The sequence below is a fragment of the Gigantopelta aegis genome, chromosome 2 (assembly GCF_016097555.1).
Source record: "Gigantopelta aegis isolate Gae_Host chromosome 2, Gae_host_genome, whole genome shotgun sequence".
Taxonomy (NCBI): Eukaryota; Metazoa; Mollusca; class Gastropoda; order Neomphalida; family Peltospiridae; genus Gigantopelta; species Gigantopelta aegis.
Window position 1 is genome coordinate 27,643,062 of NC_054700.1, and position 27,058 is coordinate 27,670,119.

Genomic DNA, 27,058 nt, shown 5'->3' on the forward strand with positions numbered 1-27,058 from the left:
TTATGGTTCTGCCACTAACTCCGTAGCCACACCACTGTGGAAATACCGGTATTTTTTTTTTTTTTTTGGGGGGGGGGGTTTTCTAGCATATTAAGATTTGTGAATCTAGAGTGCTTGCCGAACGTAAAGTCAGTTGTAAACAGTATTTTCATTGTTATTCACCCAGGTCGATATATGGTGGTGTACCTACTGTCACTCTTGGTATTTAATCTCAAATGTGCAACATGTAATATTAGATCGCGATTCTTACAACTGTACTATATGCATAGAAAGGAATGGAGGCAGAAACACAGACATCTACATACAGACAGCCAGACCCCCCCCCCCACACACACACACACACGTGTGCATACACAGATGCATGCACGAACGTATCTAAATAGATGTACTTGTATATGTATGTATGTATGACATTGTATGTATGTATGTATGTATGTATGTATGTGTGTGTGTATGTATGAACGAATATATGTATATACATAATTTAAAAAATTCCGCGTTTATACGATTTCCTTAATTCTGATTGTACGATGTTGAAGAAAAACTGAATGTTCACCTTCGATAAACCTCAAAAAATGACATCAGTGTCAAATAATCCAATAGTATTTACGTTACAGCAAAGCAGAATATTTCTCAGTGAGAAAATAATACGTTCCCTGTTATGAGTGACCGCTGGGGTAATAAAGATATTTATTACCCCAACGGTCACTCGTAACAAAAAAAATATTTTCCATATTTTCTCACTGAGAAATATTCTGCATATTAGGTTAAAGTACAATATTATTGGACGATTTGACGCTTACAACCAATGACCTTGTCGGTACTAGATATGACGTCACTACGATTTGGCAAACACAAAATGACGTCATGTAGTTTAAAGAGTTTGCGTTCACAACTCTTGTTTTCAGTGTGAACGTGATTAATATACCAGGTTATATCAATACTCAGAACAGTGTGTAAAGTGGTTTACATCATTTCTATACATGTAGGTGCATGTGTGTTGAAAATAAAGAATTTTAGAGAAAACAAATTGCTGGGTAATAAATAGAATAACACACTCGGTATCAGTTATTATCAAATTTATGTCCCTCGTGAAATAATTTTCACTTGTCAATCGTGGGAGAAATTGGAAAGTTTTTTTATATTAAGACAATGAGAATGATAGGCAGAGGCTGATAGATGAGAAAGATGAAAAAAAAATTTCACTGAGTACATGAATTTGATAATAACGGGTAACTCGTTTATTATTCTCTATTATATGTTATAACAGAGTGAACAACTCACGGATTGTGCGAGATCCTCAAATTTCATATGTTCTGCTATAAAATTAACGGCTTCCAGAGCTTCCTGCACTTCCTTGGAGAACCTGGGTCGACTCTCTGAGGCGAGCTCTCGCTCCACATACAGGAGTTCGCACTCGAGGGTCGAATGGTAGTCTGGGAGATCCAGCACATTGACACTGCCCACATTCCTGGCGACGTCGCGACCACCGTCTCGTACTGCCATGCCGTTGCAGTTTCTAACTGGAATTTTATAGCTTGGCACCTGTGGTTGGTGTGGTCTGCGCATGACTAGCAGTTTTGGAAAAATGGTCAAAAACACCCGCCTCACCCACGGGGACATACAGTGAGTGGCCGGAGACCTGAAGTGAACATTTAACACTATAACGGTCACTATGATGGACAGCGTCACTAGAATGATTGTAAACAGAAGGTATTTCCCGATCAGCGGCACGACGATAGACGTGGGTGGAATTATCTCCGTCAGGAGCAAGAGGAAGATGATAAGAGTCAGCAGGATTGATATGCACAGTGTGGTTTTCTCGCCCGAGTCGCAGGGGAGGTAGAACACCAAGATGGTGATGAACGATATAGCTACACACGGGATGATCAGGTTCACCGTGTGGAACAACGTCTTTCTGCGCATGGTCACCATGAATGTAATGTCTGGGTAGGTCGATTTACCCAGCGGGTCTAGTCTGGTGTTTTTCTGAGCGTTCACCTCGAGAAGATCCCACTCTAAGCTGGGGTAGAAATCTCGCAGATCCACGCCGCTGCGTATATTTACGTGGGGATCGTTGCTAGGAGCACACGTGTGCACGAGATCAACCTGATCCCCTTCGTACGTCCATGAGCCGAACTTCAAAGAACATGTCTGAACATCAAAGGGAAAAAATTCAACGTCAATGGGGCAAGAACTCTTGAAGATGGCAGGGGGTTCCCACACTACAAGCCCGGTATGGTGTAACGTAGCTTTGGTTGTCAGCGTTACTTCAAAGTTGCCATCAGCGCTGAAATAACAATTAGCAGTCTTATGCAAGGCCTTTACACTGAATTGTGCATTGCTGGATGCTTTAAAATCCATATTATTGATAATTAATGTTACACAATGTTAAACATAATATTAGATCCACTGTTGTTGCAAAGATGTTACAAAAGCCTTTGAAATAATTCAGAAGACAATGCCATGTTCCATGAAAATCAAAATAATGGGGTTCGAATAATGATCATCATAAGATTGTCTGGGATACTTAACTGATTAATTAAAAACACAACAACATAATTGGTCGAATGTACAGATCCAATTTTTCTTACATGCGTGTAACTATAAACATATATTTATAATGCTTAAACTACAGGTTTAAAAAAAAGGCTTCGTAACTTCGGCCAAATGGGTGTTTATAGCATATTTTAAGGAAATAGTAATTTAAAAATCAGCACCTTCATTTTGTTTATTTTTCTTACACATGATATTATTATTTTATTAATACGCTGAACTTTGATTTTCGAATTATAACAGTAATAGTATATCCATGTCGTTTCTACTTTCAGCACTGTCGTGTGGGTTTTGGTAGAACGTAACTTGCATATAACACGTAACTAAATCTTAACGTGTTATTTTTTAAAGAGACAATAAACGACCTACTGTACCTTTAGTTCAGGGACTCAGTAATAAAGCACACGCCTAATGCACGGTCGGTGTGGGATCGATCCTCGTTGGTGGGCCTATAGTTCTAGCCAGTGCACCACGACTGTTATATAAAAGGCCGTGGTATGTACTATCCTGTCTATCGGATGGTGCATATAACAGATCGCTTGCTACTAATGAACAAACTACAGTGGGTTTCCTCTCTAAGACTATATAAAAAATACCAAACATTTGACATTCAATAGCCAATGATTAATAAACCAATGTGCTCTAGTGGTGTCGTTAAACAAAACAAACTTTAACTTTACAGGTCTGGGGTGTGAACATATAATTCGTAATTAAACAATAACCTATTTTATAAAGAAAATAACAGGCCTACTTTACCTTTAATCCATTACGTTGGGGGGGGGGGGGGGGAGAGAGTATTTCACGGAGTCTATTCTAGTGGTGTATTAAAACAAAACAGGCTTTAACTTTACTGTTAGTCGATTAGTTTGGAGCGGGTGGGTGTTTCTGGGAATGTATTCCAGGCTTTAACTTTACCATTAGTCGATTAGTTTGAAGCGGGTGGGTGTTTCTCGGAATGTATTCCAGGCTTTAACTTTACCATTAGTCGATTAGCTTGGAGCGGGTGGGTGTTTCTCGGGGCGTGTACTTACTTGTTGAAGAGGACCACATCGGGAAGCCATATATCTGCCGAGGGCACCTGAAGCTCGGTGATTCCTCCATACTCCTTGGGCTCCCAGTCCATGGTACGGTCGTGCCACTCCTTGTACGAGACACAAGTCAACACTGTGGCTCTCACTGACCACCACTGACCAGGCGGCTATGGGCCTGTTCCGTTTGTTTACACATGCGTATCCAGAGGCGGACCTAGATAGTGGGGGTGGCAGGGGCCCGCCCCCCCCCCCCTAATTTTTGCGACAGTTATAATTTTATTATATATTAATTTTCGGGTTTTTTTTACGATATTCCCCCCCCCCCCTCCCAAAGTTCCCTTGGCATTCCGCCACATGTCATTGCCCTCCAATAGACTTTCTGGATCCGCCACTGGTATAATTATAAACGTTCTGCTGTTATACGATTCTGATTGGATAACGACAATTTAGAAAATAAATAAATAAAAAATAAAACGAATTACTCGATTCTGATTGGACAATGTCAATAATATATATAATTTTAAAATGTTAACATTTAATAAAATGCCATTTTTTGTTATGTAATATTGTAAACAGTTGCAAATCGCACTAGAGTCAGATGAACGATTAACTTTATACATTGTGTGTGTACTATACGCAGTGTGCTTAGACAGGTTCGTTTAAATTCGGCTAACGCCAGTTAAACAGTCAAATGAAATTACTTTTGTTTTCTTACAACGGTGTGTTATCTAGTTTGTAAGTTATTTACTGAATATATAATAATACATGTAATAATCATAAAAGAACGTCAATATCAAAGGTACTATTTTACGCACTGTATAATCCAAACGGAACAATTGCAGTAAGCCGCTTGTGTTGAGGCTGAATGTTATTATGTCACCACAACCCATGCAGAAAGCAAGCCCATAGTGACCCATTCTCGTGCCGTCCTAACACCGTGCGTGCAGTTGGCTACATGACAAGGAAACTGCCAAGTTGTTTTAGTAGCAGGGACACAGCCAGACAAACGGTTCTAAGTTGTGAAAACGTGTGTATGGAGACTAGTACCGGCCTCGGTGACGCGTGGTTAAGCCATCGGCCTACAGGCTGGTAGGTACAGGGTTCGCAGCCCGGTATCGGCTCCAACCCAGAGCGAGTTCTTAACGGCTCAATGGGTAGGCCACTACACTCTCTTCTCTCTCACTAACAACTAACCCACTGTCCTGGACAGACAGCCCAAATAGCTGAGGTGTGTGCCCAGGACTGCGTGCTTGAATCTTAATTGGATATAAGCACAAAATTAGGTTGAAATGAAATAAAATCTGGTGTTTACGACACATTACTGTCTTATCTAATCACTGTTATTGCATGTAATCATGACATTTCGCGATCGAACCAGCCAAATACTGTTAGAAATCAATCCACATTATTTTATAAACACATATGCAAACACAATTCAAAGCACATATTCATTCATACATAAATGTATATTAAAAATTAGAACATGGATTGTATTTTAGAGTGATCGGTTAATTTTGTCTCAAGAATGTGACATGCTGGCAATGTCCCTGCAAACTAGATATTCAAATTGTTTTTTGGCCCGCTACAAAAGGACAAGACAATATCCGCCATCACACTTTCATGTTTAACTGAGATTCTTCTTGTCATTTCCGTAAATGACTTTCATGCACAACTCGAGCATATATCCCATTAATTGAGTTAATCAATCACATTGTTACAACGACCGATGCAGACTGTCATTGTGGATAGCCAAGAGTTTCGGGAAAATCCCCTCATTTCGTTGTTTTGTGACAGGGCACTCGATCTTTTCTAATAACTAATAATCAATATAAAACATGAGCTCGCATGACCAGGCTACACATGGTAGAATTGCGTTCACGTCATCTGTCTTTGTTCACGGTTCATACTGGTCAGATCAGAGAAATCCTAACTGCGTTCACGCCATCTGTCTCTGTTCACAGTTCATACGGGTCAGATCAGAGGAATCCTGGAAAGTTATCGAATTGCAAAAGTCGTTTTCCAGGCTTGGATAAGCATGGGATTTGTATTTGGGTCAAGGAAACTAAGAATTGGTTGATAATTATGGGGTTTTTTTTCATTTAAAACAGCACAAGGAGAGATCGACAATTTGAAATAAATAATGTATAATAATATTAGTAGTATTATTGGTATATGTTGGTGATCGCAGACATATCAGTGAAAATCCTGAAAGGGTCATGGGAAAGGCCTTAAAAAGTGACGGAAAGTCATGAAATGTACTTGATTTACTAATTAAAACAAACAAGGGAACACATATATGATAACAGCATATACAGACTGCAACCAAAAGCACTCATCCTCGGTATCAAGAGGTCAGTCATTCCCATATCGCATCTCTGTATTTTCCCGTCAGTGGGCACATTGGTCTATTTCTCGCTCCAGCCAGTGCACCACGACTGGTACACCAAAGGCCGTGGTAAGTGCTATCCTGTCTATGATATGGTGCATAAAAAATATCCCTTATTGCTAATCGAAAAGAATAGCCCATGAAGTGGCGACAGCGGGTTTCCTCTCTTAGTATCTGTGTGGTCCTTAACCATATGTCCGACGCCATATAACCGTAAATAAAATGTGTTGATTGCGTCGTTAAATAAAACATTTCTTTCCTTCCTCTGTATTTTATACAGGCATAGCTACTCTAGGAATAAATTAAATTTCTCTCGACCATTTCTTTCCATCGTAAAATTAAAGTGCATGATCCATTCTGCTGGTCGATAACGTTAAAGACGTATTGTATTATCTATTGCGCAGTTGTGTCGTGTGTAAGGTCGTGTCCAGTTATTCATTACACTCGAGTTAGATTCTAGATGTACTACAACATGGCAATGAAAATAAAATATTACTGTCTATCACCTTTTAATCAATTTGTATTATATTTCCTGAGGATTATTTATATCCTGTAAAATCCAAAGTAATGTTTTATCAATATGCAAGTTCGGTGCATTATATCTGTCACACTGTTGTAATAATATATGTATACATTTCGGTGGACTTCTCGTCAATGGTTCAATACGAGAGGCCCATGTCTTATTTCGGTGCACGTTCTCGTCAGTGGTTCAATACGAGAGGTCCATGTCTTATTTCGGTGCACGTTCTCGTCACTGGTTAAATACGAGAGGTCCATGTCTTATTTCGGTGCACGTTCTCGTCACTGGTTAAATACGAGAGGTCCATGTCTTATTTCGGTGCACGTTCTCGTCACTGGTTAAATACGAGAGGTCCATGTCTTATTTCGGTGCACGTTCTCGTCACTGGTTAAATATGAGAGGCCCATGTCTTATTTCGGTGCACGTTCTCGTCAGTGGTTCAATACGAGAGGTCCATGTCTTATTTCGGTGCACGTTCTCGTCAGTGGTTCAATACGAGAGGTCCATGTCTTATTTCGGTGGACGTTTTCGTCAGTGGTTCAATACGAGAGGTCCATGTCTTATTTCGGTGCACGTTCTCGTCAGTGGTTCAATACGAGAGGCCCATGTCTTATTTCGGTGGACGTTTTCGTCACTGGTTCAATACGAGAGGCCCATGTCTTATTTCGGTGCACGTTCTCGTCAGTGGTTCAATACGAGAGGTCCATGTCTTATTTCGGTGGACGTTCTCGTCAGTGGTTCAATACGAGAGGCCCATGTCTTATTTCAGTCCACGTTCTCGTCAGTGGTTCAATACGAGAGGCCCATGTCTTATTTCGGTGCACGTTCTCGTCAGTGGTTCAATACGAGAGGCCCATGTCTTATTTCGGTGCACGTTCTCGTCAGTGGTTCAATACGAGAGGCCCATGTCTTATTTCGGTGCAGTGGTTCAATACGAGAGGCCCATGTCTTATTTCGGTGCACGTTCTCGTCAGTGGTTCAATACGAGAGGCCCATGTCTTATTTCGGTGCACGTTCTCGTCACTGGTTCAATACGAGAGGTCCATGTCTTATTTCGGTGGACGTTTTCGTCACTGGTTCAATACGAGAGGCCCATGTCTTATTTCGGTGGACGTTTTCGTCACTGGTTCAATACGAGAGGCCCATGTCTTATTTCAGTCCACGTTCTCGTCAGTGGTTCAATACGAGAGGCCCATGTCTTATTTCGGTGGACGTTTTCGTCACTGGTTCAATACGAGAGGCCCATGTCTTATTTCAGTCCACGTTCTCGTCAGTGGTTCAATACGAGAGGCCCATGTCTTATTTCAGTCCACGTTCTCGTCAGTGGTTCAATACGAGAGGCCCATGTCTTATTTCAGTCCACGTTTTCGTCACTGGTTCAATACGAGAGGCCCATGTCTTATTTCAGTCCACGTTCTCGTCAGTGGTTCAATACGAGAGGCCCATGTCTTATTTCGGTGGACGTTTTCGTCACTGGTTCAATACGAGAGGCCCATGTCTTATTTCAGTCCACGTTCTCGTCAGTGGTTCAATACGAGAGGCCCATGTCTTATTTCAGTCCACGTTCTCGTCAGTGGTTCAATACGAGAGGCCCATGTCTTATTTCAGTCCACGTTTTCGTCACTGGTTCAATACGAGAGGCCCATGTCTTATTTCAGTCCACGTTCTCGTCAGTGGTTCAATACGAGAGGCCCATGTCTTATTTCAGTCCACGTTCTCGTCAGTGGTTCAATACGAGAGGCCCATGTCTTATTTCGGTGGACGTTTTCGTCACTGGTTCAATACGAGAGGCCCATGTCTTATTTCAGTCCACGTTCTCGTCAGTGGTTCAATACGAGAGGTCCATGTCTTATTTCGGTGGACGTTTTCGTCACTGGTTCAATACGAGAGGCCCATGTCTTATTTCAGTCCACGTTCTCGTCAGTGGTTCAATACGAGAGGCCCATGTCTTATTTCGGTGGACGTTTTCGTCACTGGTTCAATACGAGAGGCCCATGTCTTATTTCAGTCCACGTTCTCGTCACTGGTTAAATACGAGAGGTCCATGTCTTATTTCGGTGCACGTTCTCGTCAGTGGTTCAATACGAGAGGTCCATGTCTTATTTCGGTGGACGTTTTCGTCACTGGTTAAATACGAGAGGTCCATGTCTTATTTCGGTGCACGTTCTCGTCAGTGGTTCAATACGAGAGGCCCATGTCTTATTTCGGTGGACGTTTTCGTCAGAGGTTCGATTTGAGAGGTTCATGTCTTGAATTACGCTCTGATAAACTCTCTTTACGATGATTCATCCACCAAGTCAGAAAGAGTTTCACGTTCAAAATTATTTAGTTTAAACATAGTTTGAGTTGCATCGTTATGTTGAATGCTACGTTTAAGAGGTTAAACCCTCTGGTGTAAAACCAGTTATACACTTCTGAAGTGAAACTCGTTATATAAAATAAAACAATCTGTATACTTCATAAGCCACAATCTAATTAAAATTAGCTCCACTATTACATGTGGATCTAACAGCAGCCCGTTGGAGCTCATGTCCAGTTGACCTTTCATTCGACTAATCAAAACCTTACTTGCAAAATCATGCCAGTGATTTGAAAAGAATTTGAAAACATTCGGGATTATGCCGAGGGTATACGAAATGATTCGGGTGAATTACAAAGTATGCCGGAAACTAATTTCAATATAAAATTTTATATAAAATTCGTTTCAAGACGAAAAAAAACGTGATGGTATAGCCATAAAATCTGTTTATACTAGTATACAATCCAAAGTTTATTACTACACTTTTCCCCCTGTTTTTTTTAAATGTTGAAATAGACCAACAAGTTCGCCTATTTCATACATAGTCTCGCCCTATATTTTTAGAATTTGTATGCTCACGAATAACGCTATAAAAGGCGAAGTGTAAGTGGTCGATATTTAAATTGTTATTTATAGATGAAATGTCACCTGGACATGAGAGTCCACGCAATGCTGTTAGATCTACTGGTAGACCAGTAGAGCTAATTTTAATCAGATTGCATAAGCCATCATGTAGCATGGTATAGCAATCACTTCTCGACATACGGCCACCTATACACCGCATATTGTGATGCGGGTTGGAAATATTGTCTTGTCCTCCTTTACAGGCCAACCTGTGTAAACTTACTTGTTATAAAGCACTATGTCTGGAAGCCAAATCTCTCTAGAGGGAACATGGAGCCTCTCAACTCCCCCATATTCGTGCGGTATCCACATTAGTTTTTTATCCAACCACTCCTGGGGTCACAGATTAGATGCATAGAAAGGAAAAGTTAGTAAGGATAAGCACAGGACAAGCTAGGGTTGGAAAGTTTGTTAAAGAAACACAACACCAAAGGTTATATTTTCCGCATAACCCAGAAAGGTTAACTGCAAACATAAGTATGGAAATGCATGAACATTCTTTTATCAATACAAAAAGTCAAAATAAAATATAATCCATCATGAAATGTACTTTGTTCTCTTTTGAATACATATATATATTTTTTTATTTTTTTATTATTTTTTTTTGCAAAACATATGAATCAAGGAATGTACAGTATTATCTTTTGACAATGTGGTTTTGCAAAACGCCTGAATCAAGGAATACGCCATGATCTCTTTTGGAAAACAATTCTCAAGGTACCCATGACACACGTGTGCAACCAGCAGACAAATGATTTTGTATTGTGTGTTCTGTGAAGTTGTATGACGATCAGCACGTCGGACCACATTGCTATTGTGATATTGTTAAAAACAAACTTGTCAGTCTGGCAAGGTTCGCCATTTAATTAGCTGAATGAAATTTAAACATTTCTCTGTTGGTTTATGAATAATGCCCCAACGAATTACTACAGCATAATTTTCAGATGTTACCAATAAAACCTTTAGGAGGACATAACCTTTGAATATTTTAAAAATTAAACTTTAACTTAATACACTCAGAAATTTAAACATTCGAAAATATATCTATTCTACCTATGGCAATTGTTCCAGAAAATCCCTGTACCATGCTTCAGACACATACAATCAATATTCTGGGGGAAAAGATACGCTTTAAAATGTCCAATGTTAAACTTTTAATTTTAATGAAAACGAAACAAATATGTAAAATGTCCGAAATTTTAAAAATATTTTAATTTGTGGACAATGCCCCAGACAAGACACTGTGCTAAGTTCAAGAACTGTCTAAAGAAATATTTTAGATAGACTATAAAGTGTTCAAAGGTGAACTTCAATTTTAATTTAAGACATTCAATAAAATTGTGAAATTCTAAAATATTTCACTATTTGTTCGTTGAGATATAGAAAGCAGAGAATATACAACGTTTCTGAAAGAAAAAAACAACAACACAAAACGCAAGGATTAATTATTAAACATCAATTTTAAAAGGACCTGTGGGCTCCAATTTAAAAAAAACTATTTAATTTTTTTTATTTTTTTTTGGGGGGGGGGGGGGCGGCGGGGCGGGGGCGTGGAGTTTGATCCCCTAATCCCCGGCTCGTACGTTTGTGGCAATTTTAATCATAATTAAATACAATAGAAGTTATGAAATTTAGAAATATCTCCCTATTGAAACCACATTACTTTTCAGAATCATCGAATCAGAACTCTAGGACATGGACCTCGTTATCGTTATTCTCTTTAATTAATAAAACCGACTCCCAGAAAATACCTAACGGACGGAAAAAGCTCCACTGAGGAATATTATAGCGGAGCCTATGTGAGATCGGGTATCGCCCACGATGTCTAAATATAACATTTATTGGGGATGTGATGCATTTGTTTAATATCTTGACTGGATCATGTTCTTAACAATATGTGGAACACTGATCAATATTTAGAAGTAATGAAACGATAATGAACCTTTTAACCATCACAGCTGACCTACAGTCAAATTGTATGAAGAACTCTTCTGTACCGAGTTCACTGTTCAATGTATTGTTTGTCAATATACACTGAACGACAAAAGAAACACCAGTAAACACAAACACTATATTATAAACTCCGCAGTGTAAATTATCATATATGATTTTAATTAAACCAAAAATATCTTCTTTTTAATTTATCTTAGTTTAAAATCTCCGATTCTTGTCTCTGTTTTACATCACAAATAGCACTCCGTTGTTCTCATTATAGTACAGTATACATGTTCTCCCGCTTTAACGTGCTTGATGCCATCATCATCAAACACGTTTAAGTTTGTAATTATATGTAATGAGATTCACATATTAGTGATATTAGTGTTATAAACAGAAATGCTAGTATGTTAACAGAAATCGTGCAGGACAAACCAAACCAACATTAGTGGTTAATTCAGTAACTCAGTTCATTTGACAGATGGCGTACATGTACAAATGCAAAATGGTATAAGAGACAATCAATTGCGCTGATGTATTTAAATAACATGATTATATTTTTATAGTTTTAAATTAAATATGTAGTATATAAATATCTATTAAAAATGTTACAATATAATCGTTTAAATAGTCAAAATAAATATTTACATTTCCATATAATTATATTATTGTTTGATTAAAACATTATTACCAGTTGGTTTTATTGTAAGAGTAGTTTGCAACAATGTATTGTCCACATCTTGAAATAGACTTCTAACTGATCATGTGCCAATGTATTGTCCACATCTTGAAATAGACTTTTTACTGACCATGTGACAATGTATTGTCCACATCTTGAAATAGACTTCTTACTGACCATGTGACAATGTATTGTCCACATCTTGAAATAGACTTCATACTGACCATGTGACAATGTATTGTCCACATCTTGAAATAGACTTCTTACTGACCATGTGACAATGTATTGTCCACATCTTGAAATAGATTTCTTACTGATCATGTGACAATGTATTGACCACATCTTGAAACAGACTTCTTACTGATCATGTGACAATGTATTGACCACATCTTGAAATAGACTTCTTACTGATCATGTGACAATGTCATGACCTTACTAATGATCACGTGACAATGCTTACCTGTCTGAGCCAGACGTTCGTCGTCATCACCTGGTTCTTCTCATCCTGCAAGAGACAACACAGCAGTCTATTTAAAATTCAAGAGAAAACACAGCGGTCTATTTAAAATTCAAAAAAAAACTAAGCAGTCTATTTAAAATGCAAGAGAAAACACAGCAATCTATTTAAAATTCAAAGGGAAACCCAGCAGTCTATTTAAAATTCAAGAGAAAACACAGCGTGTGAGGAACAACTGGGGGAACCACTGACAACCTAAAATGATTCGATGCGAAGAAAAGTCCGTCCTGGACCTGTGCTTTTAAAACTTTAAAAAGTCTAGACTCAAACTTTAATGACATCACACACATGCAATTTATAAGGAATTGCTATGGCGTTAACGTCCCAGACTCTATTAGTCTTGACAGTCACGATTCTTAAAAGTTTTATAATAGTTCATGAGTCAGAACCCAAACCTTTTGGCAACCGGTACCACCCGTGGGGATGAATGTTCATAGTGATTTTTGTCACGGCCAACATCCCTAAAGATGGAAAACGAATCGGACCTAATAATATGTAATAGTCACATTATAATTGTATATTTTCTTTAGATTATGCATTTGTACAAAAAAGAGCTTTACTGTTAGCATTTAAAGCACTTATGTGTAGTAAGGGTGCCATACAATGTTATAAACTGATGACATTTTCAGATGGTTGTTTTAAAAATTCGTCATGTTAATTTGGAGCTATAATCACTTCAGTGTATGTTCGTTGGCTATTATTGATTCACTATTCGTCTAACTGTGCACCAGGAACCCTGTAATAAGGTAATATATATGCGTTCTATTTGTGACTGTTTCTTCTGTCAATCACTTAGCTGGTGTGTTCAGCGCGCGGCTATTACTGATAGCAGTTTGTTAGAGGAATGCCATCAAACTCGGCGTTTAGCTCGTCCATTGACGATACAGTCGCCGTTCACACGTCAATTAACCAGCACGTGAGACGATTACACATCATTCAACCTCAATAAAGGTCCTAACCTACACTATACATGCTTACCGACATCAACAGAATACCAGTAGTAAGTAGTTAAGCTATGAGACTCAAGGTTGGTAGGTAATGGGTTCGCGTCCCTGCACCAGCTCCCACCAAGAGCGAACATTAACGGCTCATGGGGGGGGGGGGGGGGGGGTGAGACTACTCCACAGGCTTCTCTGTCACTAACAACAATCCTTTAACCTCTGCCCTTGTTTGGACAGTCCAAACACCCGAGATGTGCGCCCAAGGTATCGTGCTTGAAGCTTAACTGGATATAAACATACATTTCCAGTCACAAGTTTGCCCATTTATCTCAAATGATCATTTGTTGGCTGTTGTTTCTACTGCTACTACTGGTTTTTTTTTTTTTTGTAGTTTATTTTTGGCAAAACAGTGAAAATTGACTTGATGGAAAGAAAGACATGTTTTATTTAACGACGCACTCAACACATTTTATTTACAGTTATATGGCGTCAGACATATGGTTAAGGACCACACATATATTAAGAGAGGAAACCCGCTGTCGCCACTTCATGGGCTACTCTTTACGATTAGCAGCAATGGATCTTTTATTTGCACCATCCCACAGACAGGGTAGTACATACCACAGCCTTTGATATACCAGTTGTGGTGCACTGGCTGGAACGAGTGACTTGATGGCGTCATTTTGTTATATTTTACTTTGTCTTTGTATTATTGAGTGTTATTGTTCATAAACACCCCCTCCTCACCCATGAATTCATAATAAAATGCGAATTTACAGTAGGCGTCAACTGCAATTTAGCCGTTGCGAGAGTTTCAAAAGGTTCGTGGAGTGTGAGGTATAGAGGCTCTCTAATTGACCCCAGCAACTCAAGCCTTAAATAAACCAAATATGGGACACAATAGGAGGTGCCACTCAAAGTAACCCAATCACAAAAATGCCATTTAATTTCTGTGTACGTTCCAAAACTAATTCCTTTGCCTAATTATCAAATCTGCGAAAAAGGGTTATTCCACAACATTTAGACATTACCCAAGTACAATGTATCTTTAAATGTATTGCTTTATGTTATAACAGTCATGTTCAAATTGTACGAAATTTATCAATGTATTGTTGTAAAGCATTTCAATACAGAAATAACGTATTGTATTGCTAAATCTTCTCAAAAACAACGATATTACATATTTAAGTCTGTTTTCATATTAATTGTTCATTGTGCTGTTATGCAAGTTAAAACCTGTATCAATGTATGTATACGTATAGACATGTACAGAAAACCACTGTGTTTATACATGTTATTATGAATTCTCAAAGTCCAAAAGACCTATTGCAATAAACTATATATGTAAAAATCAACACGCACACATGCACGCACACACTGGTTTCATATTACTTGATATGACAAGAGTGGTATATTACTCGTACATCTAAATTTTTATATCCTAATTTGTTTGCCAAGTACAAATGTTACTTTCTACTCGCGCGGTTTTCTCCCGTTTATTCTTCCACTCACAGTAGCCCGAAGTACCGCCAAGTTAAAGTAGTTTCCTTGCTCGAGATGCTTGTAAATGGCAGTAAATTCCCTAATAAGCCTGGAGTGGACATATCTGAAATGATCTAATTGGCAATTTACGGAGATGATCGGCTCCATGATGAGGGGTCGGGCTGTACAAGAGATTATCATTAAGGCAAATGACCCTTTCGTTATTTACCACGCGGCACCGAGAACGTGGCAGCCGCTATTGAGCGTGGCTGTCATTACAACCGCGTTGTGTTGAGTGGCCGTGTCAGGCCGGCCGTCTTTCGGCGCACTTCACTGTCACTTACCTCAGACTTCAATTTCACTTTTACGTTTGTAACACTGTCAGTTCTAGAATAAGTTTAACAGAACAAATTACACGTGTTCTACTCAATGTAAATTAAACATGTATTCTACTGAATGTAAATTAAACATGTGTTCTACTGAATGTAAATTAAACATGTGTTCTACTGAATGTAAATTAAACGTGTTCTACTGAATGTAAATTAAACGTGTGTTCCACTGAATGTAAACTAAACATGTTCTACTGAATGTAAATTAAACATGTGTTCCACTGAATGTAAATTAAACACGTGTTCTACTGAATTTAAATTAAACGTGTTCTACTGAATGTACATTAAACGTTCTATTGAATGTAAATTATATATGTTCTGAATGTAAATTAAATGTGTTCTATTCAATGTAAATTATATATGTTTTACTGAATGTAAATTAAACGTTCTACTGAATGTCAACTAAACGTGTTCTACCGTCTTCTTCTGCGTGAAAATTAAACATGGGTTCTACTGGATGTAAAACAATATGCAGTTTACTAAATGTAAATTAATCATGCTTTTACTGAGTACAAATTAAATGTATTTTCAACTGAATGTTCATGGACCATGTGTTCTATTAAATGTAAATTAAATGTGTTCTACTAATGTACATTAAACATTCCTTCTGCTGAATGTAAACAAAACAAGTTCTACTGAATGTACATTAAACGGGTGTTCTACTGAATGTAAATAAACGTATTTTTGTACTGAATGTTCATTAACCATGCGTTCTACAAAATATTAATTCATGTGTTCTACTGAATGTAAATTAAACGTTTTCTACTGGATATAAAGTATACCATTTGTTCTGTTGATTATAAATTAAACATGTGTCCTATTGAAAGTCTAATTATAATGTTAAACTGAATGTAAAGTAAACATGTTCTGCTCAATGTAGAGTAACATGTGTTCTACTGAATATCAATTGAATATGTATTCTGGTGAATGTAAAATTAATAATTTACATTGTTTCAAATAAAATGAGTTTAACTTATTTTGCTATTTTATTTTATTACTTTATTTAATTTTGTTGATTTTTTAAAATCTGGATAACATTCAACCAAGACTATCTGCTGATTACAAATAAAGATAATCTGAAGGATTAAGGGATTGTAACAAAGATGCATAAAGAACAAAATTATTTATTAGTTTTTGTTCTGAAGTGAAAATATAATTTTTTGAACAACATGACCGGCCTCGGTGGCGTCGTGGTTATGCCATCGGTCTACAGGCTGGTAGGTACTGGGTTCGGATCCCAGTCGAGGCATGGGATTTTTAATCCAGATACCGATTCCAAACCCTTAGTGAGTGCTCCGCAAGACTCAATGGGTAGGTGTAAACCACTTGCACCGACCAGTGATCCATAACTGGTCCAACAAAGGCCATGGTTTGTGCTATCCTGCCTGTGGGAAGCGCAAATAAAAGATCCCTTGCTGCTAATCAGAAAGAGTAGCCCATGTAGTGGCGACAGCGGGTTTACTCTCAAAATCTATGTGGTCCTTAACCATATGTCTGACGCCATATAACCGTAAATACAAATGTGTTGAGTGCGTCGTTAAATAAAACATTTCTTTTTTTCTTTTTTGAACAACATGCTCCAAATATTATAGGTACATAAAACACCATCTTAAAAGCAGTTTCCAGACTTCGTGTATGCAAGGGAGACTAATCGGTGTGGCCGGAAATGTTCGTGTAATTTATTTTGAACTAGCGTTAGGATACTGATTCTATTTTGCTTTAAACGAATGAATGAATGTTAAACGACACCCCAGCACACACAAAATCAGCTATTGGGTGTCAAACAAAGGTAAATAATCATCAACAACAACTTCATATTTCAAATTAATTCATTACAATAGTGTAGACAGCTATGAAAGAGTTGTATTTATGAAAGACACAATGATGTACACGTATATTAATATTAAATGTCAAAAAGATAACAAATAAAAAAGCTGCTGTAAACAAACCAATATTGCACCGAATTATCGGGAAAAAAATATTTGAAACCATTATCACAGATGCTTATAAAACTAATCTTTAAATTTTCAAGAGATAATGAATATGTGTTGTATTCGGCACCCACGATAATGTTGCCATCCCTGCACCATGATAAAGGAATAGCACATGCAGAGGTTGTTTGAAACATGCACAGGGGTGCGACTTCAAGTAGTATCACAATATGCCTGGCTAAAGTAGCTGGTCATGTCTGGAATGCTCAACGGATGGTCCATAGTTCGTTCTTTTTTGTTTCGTTTTTAAGTTTGAAGTGTTATACGTTTGCATATAACAGTTTGAGCCGCATATGTTTGTTTGATTTGTCGTCTATGGTATTTACATTGATGTAATGGATCCTGCTATCAAGAGTTCACTAGGGGTTATGATTTAAGCTATCATTTATAATCAAAGCTTGGATAAAGTTTACAATTCAATAACATAAGGATACTTTAACTACCATACTCAAAGCTTGAAGAGACTTCACAAAACAAATAAACCTTAAGGATATTATTCATCAACACTTATCCAATTATACAATTTAAGCTTACTTGGAGGTTACTTGGTGGTGTCGTGGTTAAGCCATCAGACATAAGGCTGGTAGGTATTGGGTTCGCAGCCCGGTACCGGCCCCCACCCAGAGCGAGTTTTAACGACTCAATGGATATGTGTAAAACCACCACACCCTCGTCTCTCTCACTAACCAACCACTATCAACGAACATGTAACCTACTGTTCTGGACACACAGCCCAGATAGCTGAGGTGGGTGTTCAGGGAAACGTGCTTGAATTGTAATTGGATATAAGCACGAAAATACGTTGAAATGAATGAATGAAATGGAGGTTACTATTCAAACTCATATGATAATAAAAAGTAATGAATATGTATTGTTTCTTACACCGTTGACGGTACAATAAAACAAGCGGCCTTATTCAGCATACATTACTATACAAATCCGAAAAGTAACACGGCGGATTTCTGGAGGTAGAAAGAGAAAGGTTTATAATCCAAGTATCGTACCTCCGATTGGCGTCATTAAGAATCATGCATTAATGATATTCATGGCGTTATTCTTCTTTGACTGAATCAATTTTTGGCATTTCCGTTCAATGTGATGTGGGCCAGTGGACCATCTTGAGTAAATACTAAAAGGAAACCCATCTGCTGAAGATCGAACCTTGCCTCCGAGTACCGCTTCTTGCCATCGCCTCACAAAGGCGCCCAATTGGCTCAGGATGCACCGCGTGTAAACTTGATTAAAGCTTTTAGATAAAATTCCTCTGATATTCAAATCAATTGATCCCTCTCGGGCTGTATAAATGCTGATGCCTCTCCCAGCGTTGGTGTATAGCATGCTATCTGTCAAACAGTGTATGAATATTTATTATACTCACTCAAACTCTTGCGTTCACGCTGCTACGCGACGGACTGAACGGACAATAGGAACAGTGTCCAAGGGAGGCAACTCTACCCACTGATACGTTGAACCAAGGCTTGACAACAACATGTCAAAATTTAAAACCAGCGTCAACTGCTAGTAAATGGAATTGGTGTTTATCCGGATTCTAAGTCTAATCTATCCCGCCGTAGTAATTGTAATCCACTTTATAAAGGTCTATATCTAGGTAACTGTACACTGCACGTGCACTTTATCACCACAGCCAGGGCCGTAGCTAGGATTTTTTTTGTTGGGGGATGGGAAGGGGCAACTGAGTAGTTAATAGTCTAAAACACCTTAAATGGTTAAGAAGATAATTTTGTTTGTTTCTATAATGCTTTCCGGATTTTTTCGGGGGGGGGGGGGTGCAACTGCCCCTTTGCCTTTCCCCCCCCCCCCCCCCACTCCCACCGCTAACTACGGTCTTGACAACTTTCGAATTATTTTGCAAAACGTAGTAACGTAAAACCGCTACTTCTAGCCTTTGCAATACAGATGCTCAATACCATGCTAGTGATGTCAAACATTTCCGCCACTATATTCAATATGACAGTTCAAACTAAAGTGTATTTCTTCGGGACAAACGTGTGTCAACCTACCAAATGCGTTGAGTTGTCACAACATACTGAGTAGGTTTAGTAGCGATGACGTAACAGCTAAAACAAATAACTTATTTCACAGTGTCTATTTCTCGTCCTAGCCAATACACCATGGCATGTGGTATGTGCTATCCTGTCTGTGGGATGGTGCATTATAAAATATCCCTTGCTACGCATCCCCCCCCCCCCCGCCCCTCCGCCTGCTATCGACCACGGTCGGGCTTCTGGTGCCCTAGTCCCTCCCCTCCCCCCCCACCTTTTCTGTCCTGGAAAGGCGTGCGCTACAACAGCTTGCTCTGAATGTGCACGTAAAGCCCTATGACCTGACCTGACCAGTGGAACAATGTAGCGGTTTCCTCGCTAAGACTACGTCAAAATTACCAAATGTTTGACCTCCAATAGCCGATGATCAATAAATCAATGTGCTTTAGTGGTGACGTTAAACAAAACCGTTATTTATTATTATGTTCCCTTTAAAAGGGATTTATTTTATCATTATAATAAATCAATATATAACGTAGTAGACTGATTTGATAACCAAACTGATACAATCCCAAGTAAAAAAAAAGACTGACAGTGTAACATAGACGCGGGGCTGGAGCATTCAGTGTATGTGGTCTTTGACGAATGAATTACCACTTTATAGAACAAATTTAGTAAAATAGTAATAAATAGATTGCCAGTACCCAACACCAGCCTCCATTTTAAGTTTAATATTTTCTCGATTACTTTACTCTACTAAACTATATTTGATTATTCTTTTGTTAGCCTGTGTCTACTAGTAGGAGATTCGTTTTGGTTGAACTCACGTACAGAATTTAAAAATGTATCGAAAACAAACACAAACTTCGTGAGCAGACATCATTCTTCACTTGATATAAAAGTGAAGCATCTTTTGTTATTTCCAAAACAGTTGTCCACAGGGTATACTATGAAATCCTTTAATTTCGTGGGCTGAAATTTTCATGATTTTACTAAAACACACATTTCGTTAAGTTCTTAAACTCGTGGATGGAAAAGATGGTGTCATAAATTTGTATTATAAGCATGTATGTATTATATTTTCATTGTATTCTTAAATTCGTTGTCTGCACTTGTCCATGGATTTCACGAAAAATAGGTGATTTCACAGTAGATATTATTCATATTCTAGGTTATTTTATACACTGTAATAACCAAACACATTAAGTACCACACATCCCACAGTGCAGCACGTTACATGCGGAGTGAGTTGGAACTACATACTTTTAACGTCATTGGGAGGGACGTGTGAACAGAAGCACAATGTGAACAGAACGGATATATTACCCAGCTATACAAGAATGGCTTACTCGACACAAATCTAAGTCTAACATAGTATAATTAAGAACTGAATAATATTCCACAGTTAAATATGCGCCCACCCCCCGCTATGCCACTGACAATGTTTTCCTGGTTTCATTCGGGTTTTTTTTTGTTCGGTTTGTTTTACAATTAAGAACACCCATCTTACCTGGAGTCATACTTACATGAACCAAAAAATAATTGAGGTCAATTCTTAATTAACGTCATGGTCCAGTAAATTTAAGCCGACATTTAGGTGAACCTAAAACAAATTGCAACAGAAGGTTGTTTGTTTGTTTGGGGTTGTTTTTTGTTGTGTTTTTTTTTTTTTTTTTTTTTTTTGGGGGGGGGGGGGGGGGGGGGGTTGTTATATTGGTTAAGATGACTCCACTGAACATTATATCCAAAATCTACCTTATTCTGACACCGGGAAAGGCACTACATAGCATACATCCAACATGGCCACCGACACAAACTTTGTGGCCCTATATCTCCTAAACGGTTGATTTAGACCCCAAATGTAGTATGAGTAGATAAGAATAAGATACTAAAGAATCAACATATCAAAATATAGTATGACGCCTTGACGCAAATATGACGTCATATATATTGCATCAAGAGGAGATCCTTTGGATTAGGTTCATATGTTCCCCGCCTGAAGAACTATGCCAAGATGTCTGGTTTCAGGTCATCCTATTTTCCCATCCACACTTGAACCTGATACGGATCGATCCCCGTCAGTGGACCCATTGGGCTATTTCTCTTTCCAGCCAGTGCTCCACAACTGGTATAACAAATGACATGGTATATATTATCCTGTCTGTGGGATGGTGCATATAAAAGATCCCTTGCTGCTAATCAAAACGAGTAGCCCATGAAGTGGCGATAGCGGGTTTCCTCTCTCAATATCTGCGTGGTCCTTAACCATATGTCTGACGCCATATAGCCGCAAATATAATGTGTATCTAAATATATCCAGTGAGTTCCGTTTCGTGCAAATTTTAATTTGGCAAACCAGTCTTGTGAGGGTCAGGCCTCATGCATGACAGGTCAGGAAAGGGTGTGTTGTCTAGGGAGTGGCAGTCAACCTATAAACAAAGCACCTGGCAGTGTTTCGTGGTGACAAATGGAATACAAAGGTTAACGCATATCAAGGCACTAACCTTCTGTTAGTACAGACTGGAGTTGATATTTCACTGAAATTACATGTCATCGGTGATGACACTGGTATTTAGACATACACTGAAATCATGCACAGCCAGGAATAGATTTTTTACATTTTATATTGAAGACATTGACAACTAGTATCTGTATCTGGTTTGGGACAATATTTTGTTAAGTGTTAATTTGGTGAGCACATTTGTCATTAACATTTTATATACATGTACAGGAAATGTGTTGTGTTCATACAACCTCAATATTATTTATAATATGAAAGTGCAATGCTTATGAAGGTACACGTTGGTTTGTGAAGCAGCCAGGTGTCACAATTATCAGCAATACTATCTATCAGGTGCTGGTCTGGGTGGGAAAAGAGGATGGTCTGAAGCCAGAGAACTGGAGATGACTGTTGCAAAAATAAAATAAAATGTTGAATATAAAACAATGAACTCCTCACAAGCTGTAGGTATGAGATGTGATTGAACAAAGTCAACTGCAGAGGCATAAATATGAATGTTCTTGTGTATGTGGTAATTCCAAAGGTGTTAGTAACCAAAATATGTTGGTAGATGCTAGAAAGCTAGATGTCCTGGAACCAGTTGTGTCATTAAGGTGATTTGAATTTCTTCGTTGATCCAATACAATATAAATTGTCTCATGATATTATTTTAGAAAGCACATCATGAAATATGTAAAATTCGTGGCATTAAGGATTAAGCAATATTAATAAATCCGTGGATAAATATATGAGTATAGTATCGTATCTGCTGGAATCTATACGTGTTAATCTTAAATATGAGCCATTTTGAGTCTTGATGCGTCATAGGTACTTGACACAAAATGTTTAACAATATATTTTGATTCTTTGATATATTTATATCTACTCTTAACAGATTTATGGGGTCTAACATCAACCATTTAGGAGTTTGTGTTGGCGGCCATATTGGATATATCGGATTTTGGATATATATTCAGTGGGGTCTTCTAAACAATATAAAACAAAAACACCTTCTGTTGAAATTTATTCTAGGTTCAGTCATATTTTTACTCGACTATCACCCCATTGGTCCAGATGTAGCAATGGGAAGATTGTTCATGTCTCAATGAACGTAAACGTTTGCGGATGATTGTTTTTTGTTCAGAAGTTTGTTTTGTATAACGACACCACTAGAGCACATTGATTAATTAATCATCGGCTACTGAATGTCAAACGTTTGGTAATTATGAATCGTAGTCATCAGAGGAAACACGCTACATGTTTTCTAATGCGGCAAGGGATTTTTTATATGCACTTTCCCACAAGCACATACCACAGCCTTTGACCAGTTGTGGTGCACTGGTTGGAACGATAAAAAAATCCAATCAGTTGAATGGATCTACCGAGGTGGTTCGATCCTGTGACGTGAGCATCTCAAGCGAACACTGAACCGACTGGACTAAATGCCGCCCCTGTTTTTTGTTCATACCCCGAAGAACGTAAAAGAAAGAAGTTTTTTATTTAACGACGCACTCAACACATTTTATTTACGGTTATATGGCGTCAGACATATGGTTGAGGACCACACCGATTTTGAGAGGAAACCCGCTGTCGCCACTACATGGGCTACTCTTCCGATAGGCAGCAAGGGATCTTTTATTTGCGCTTCCCACAGGCAGGATAGCACAAACCATGGCCTTTGTTGAACCAGTTATGGATCACTGGTCGGTGCAAGTGGTTTACACCTACCCATTGAGCCTTGCGGAGCACTCACTCGGGGTTTGGAGTCGGTATCTGGATTAAAAATCCCATGCCTCGACTGGGATCCGAACCCAGTACCTACCAGCCTGTAGACCGATGGCCTGCCACGACGCCACCGAGGCCGGTAAGAACGTAAAAGAAATAACAGACAATGTATGAATGAAAGTATATTCTAACTTTGATCAGGAAAGCATGACTTCTCTGTGTGGTTTGATTGTTGCCCTTGAAAGACATATTTTTAATATTTATTTCCATGCTTATAACCAATTATTAAGGTTCAAGCACGCAGTTCTGGGCACACCTCAACTATCTGGGCTGTCTGTTCAGAATAGCGGGTAAGTTACAGAAACGTCGGTATAATGGCCTTAAAACCTACCCACTGAGTCGCTGAACTCGCTCCGGGCGGGGGCCGGTATCTGAATGCAAACCCAATACAAGTAGTATGTCAAGATTGAGCAAGAGTTATACGTCAATGGGGTTCATTAACATACAGGTTAAACTGATGATTTGTATACCTACGCTGCACGTTGCGAACACCGTTCCTTCACTCGGAGACCTGTGAGTTGTATGTATTACGTCACTTACCAGAGACGCTCACAAGAAATAGGTAATATAGTAATCACAGTATAGAGGAAAAACAATGTATGGTTAACAACTAATAGGTTTATAATTTTATGTACATATAAATAGTTAACTTACGGCCAGAGTTGAGATAATCGAGTTTTCCTATGTTCGTGAACGTATTTCCCCGTTAAAAGGGGCTATATCTTTAAATAGGTCTATAATTATTTATGTGTGCAAATGCACAAATTATCATACATATGTTTGGAGACTTACGCTGTTTTTTCAAGTTATTAATGCATTAACTTGGATTTCACAAGCTGTAATCTTGCTGCCAATCTTCGTCTCTGTTATATTACGGTTTAAACATTTGATGACCATGCTGTGTCACATCATTGTTTCTTCTTCTACTACTTTGTGGGTGGGGTGGGGAATTACAGTTAATAGTAAACCGTCCGTACTATCTTATGTTTAAATATACCCTACTTATCGTAAACTCTATACTATAGTGACGGCCGGGATGTAGTCATATGGTAAAGCACTCGCTTTATGCGCTGTTGGTCTAGAATCGATTCCTGCCTGTGGGCCCATTGGGTTATTTCTCATTCCAACCAGTGCACTACGACCGGTATATCAAAGACCGTGGTATGTGATATCCTGTCTGTGATATGGTGCATATAAAATGTCTCTTGCTACTAATGGAATAATGTAGCGGGTTTTCTCTAAGACTATATGTTAAAATTGCCAAATCCAATCAATGTGTTCTAGTGGTGTCGTTAAACAAAATAAACTTTATTTAAACTATATACCATAGCGTGTGATGACCACAACAAGCACGGACTGTTGCACAGTAAGGAAAAATAACCTAACCAGACTGAACTGCAGTATTTAACAAGAAAAAATATTATTAGATAACCACTATGTCAATATTTTAAACGCATTGTCGGCTACGATTTTATTTGCAAAGGGTTGCACTTCACGTAATGAAAGACTAATAATACGAGTGTGTTTAACGCCACCTGTTTGTTTGTACTGAAGCAGGATATTAAAATAAAACGTTAAGGACCTTATCGACCCACTGGAACTTTAATAATCTGCCGGTATTGTTCATTATGTAGATGGTGTTTACCCACTGATAGCAGAATAAACGCATGCGTCTGGCCAAAACACCCTCTAGCCATTCCATTTCATTACAACAGCATTTTTCTTAAGGCGAAAACTTTTTCTATGGGGGTATTACGAGACCGTGTTATCGAAGGCTGAATTAAAAGTGTAAGCTGGTAATAGTATAAACATAATATTAATCGGCCCACAAATCAATGTGTTCAGTTGCGAAGAGCACTTCGTTTCGGCACCTTTAACTCTCGCGTCGATTCATTACCAGTACTTTCTGTTGACTTTGTATTTTGCGATTCGCTTTAATTATGTAACTTTGATCGACTGGAATGCCAATACTTCGTGAACGTGTCCTGGAGTCGTATATCTGCAGATAAATGAAGAAAGGCGTTATGGAATGTTTGCTGACGCGTTCAGGGCCACATGTTTCCCGGGGGAACTCAGCGTTTGTCAAGGTTTTTTTTTTATCTCAATCTCCCCGGTTTTTCTCCTTTTAATAACGCAATGATGGCATTTGACATGAACTTTATTGCGTCTGTGTTTGAGGCGAAGGCGCCCCTTTAAGAGAAAGCTATTCTTCCATGCAACATGGCAAATTAACCAAATTGGTTAACTGTAATGGTAGAGGTATAGTACCAGACATCATCCATATTCTTCAGTACAACATGATTAATTCGTAGAATGTGTTAACTGTAATGGTAGATGTATGGTGCAAGACATCATGCATATTCTTCAATACAACATGATAAATTCGTAGAATGTGTTAACTTTAATGGTAGAGGTATAGTACCAGACATCATGTATATTCTTCAATACAACATGATAAATTCGTAGGACGTAACGAGAAGTAGTTTTATAAGGGCATTCCATTAGCAACTGTGTCATATTATAAGTATCTTGGTATAACATTCTCTTCTCGTTTGAAATGGTCTATGGCTTGCGAGGCTTTATCTATTCAAGCGAGAAAAGCTTGTTTTCCTATTTTTACATTATTTAAGAGATACCCTACATTATCATATAGTATTGTCCAGAATATAATTGATACTAAATTAGCTCCAATTTTATTATATGGCTCTGAAATATGGGGATTTACTTATCGAGAATCTATTGAAAAAGTATAAAGTAATTTTTTGAAAGGTTTTTAGGAGTTTCAAAGAGAGTATCATCAAATGCTGTACTTGGGGAAATAGGTAGAGATCATTTGTGTGTGAACTATTTTAGCCGTTGTATAAACTATTGGTGTAAATTGTTATATATGGCTTCATCCAGATATCCCGAAGCTTGTTATGATATGTTGACATGTCATGACAAAACTCGTAAAATTAATTGAGTATGTAAGAACACTGTTGTTTCAAACAGGGTTTTCTTATGTTTAGATTGCTCAAGAATGTGACAGTATCAAGTTATTTATGTCCAGCTTTGTACAGAGATATAAAGACATTCCTATTCAACACTGGCATGATAAAATTAATTTTTCTCATTTTTAAAGGCATATTCTTCTTATAAATCTCTTTTAGAAACAGAAAGGTATATATATTATATTTGTCACAATATAAGGATCTCTTGAGAAATTTTTCTAAATTTAGATGTTTGTCACATAAATTAAAAGTACAGAAAAGCAGATATAATCCAGTAATAGAAAGAAATGAAACTATCTGTTTAAAGTGTAATCTTAATCAAGTTGAAGATGAATATCATTTTCTTTTAGTATGTCCATATTATGCTTTGAGCAAGAAATATTTCATATCAGAATACTTTATAGTAAATCATTCAAGAGAAAAATTTAAT

At 38.1% G+C, this 27,058-nt stretch overlaps 1 protein-coding gene across 6 annotated transcripts in view; it reads right to left on the reverse strand.

Annotated features, from left to right (window-relative positions):
- LOC121383367 (acetylcholine receptor subunit alpha-L1-like) overlaps positions 1 to 27,058 on the reverse strand; it is a 33,099-nt gene that overhangs the window by 2,610 nt on the left and 3,431 nt on the right. The window contains exons 1-4 of one of the 6 annotated variants that reach the window (XM_041513391.1): positions 18,729 to 18,763; positions 12,491 to 12,535; positions 9,640 to 9,749; positions 1,285 to 2,290 (exon numbers count right to left, since the gene is read on the reverse strand). In XM_041513391.1, coding sequence (XP_041369325.1) covers positions 1,285 to 2,290; positions 9,640 to 9,749; positions 12,491 to 12,517 — 1,143 coding nt within the window. In that variant the 5' untranslated portion in view covers positions 12,518 to 12,535; positions 18,729 to 18,763. Of the gene's footprint in view, positions 1 to 1,284; positions 2,291 to 3,587; positions 3,698 to 9,639; positions 9,750 to 12,490; positions 12,536 to 18,354; positions 18,708 to 18,728; positions 18,764 to 27,058 lie in introns of those variants that run through there. The other 5 variants (XM_041513385.1, XM_041513375.1, XM_041513366.1 and 2 more) reach the window with 5 other exon arrangements.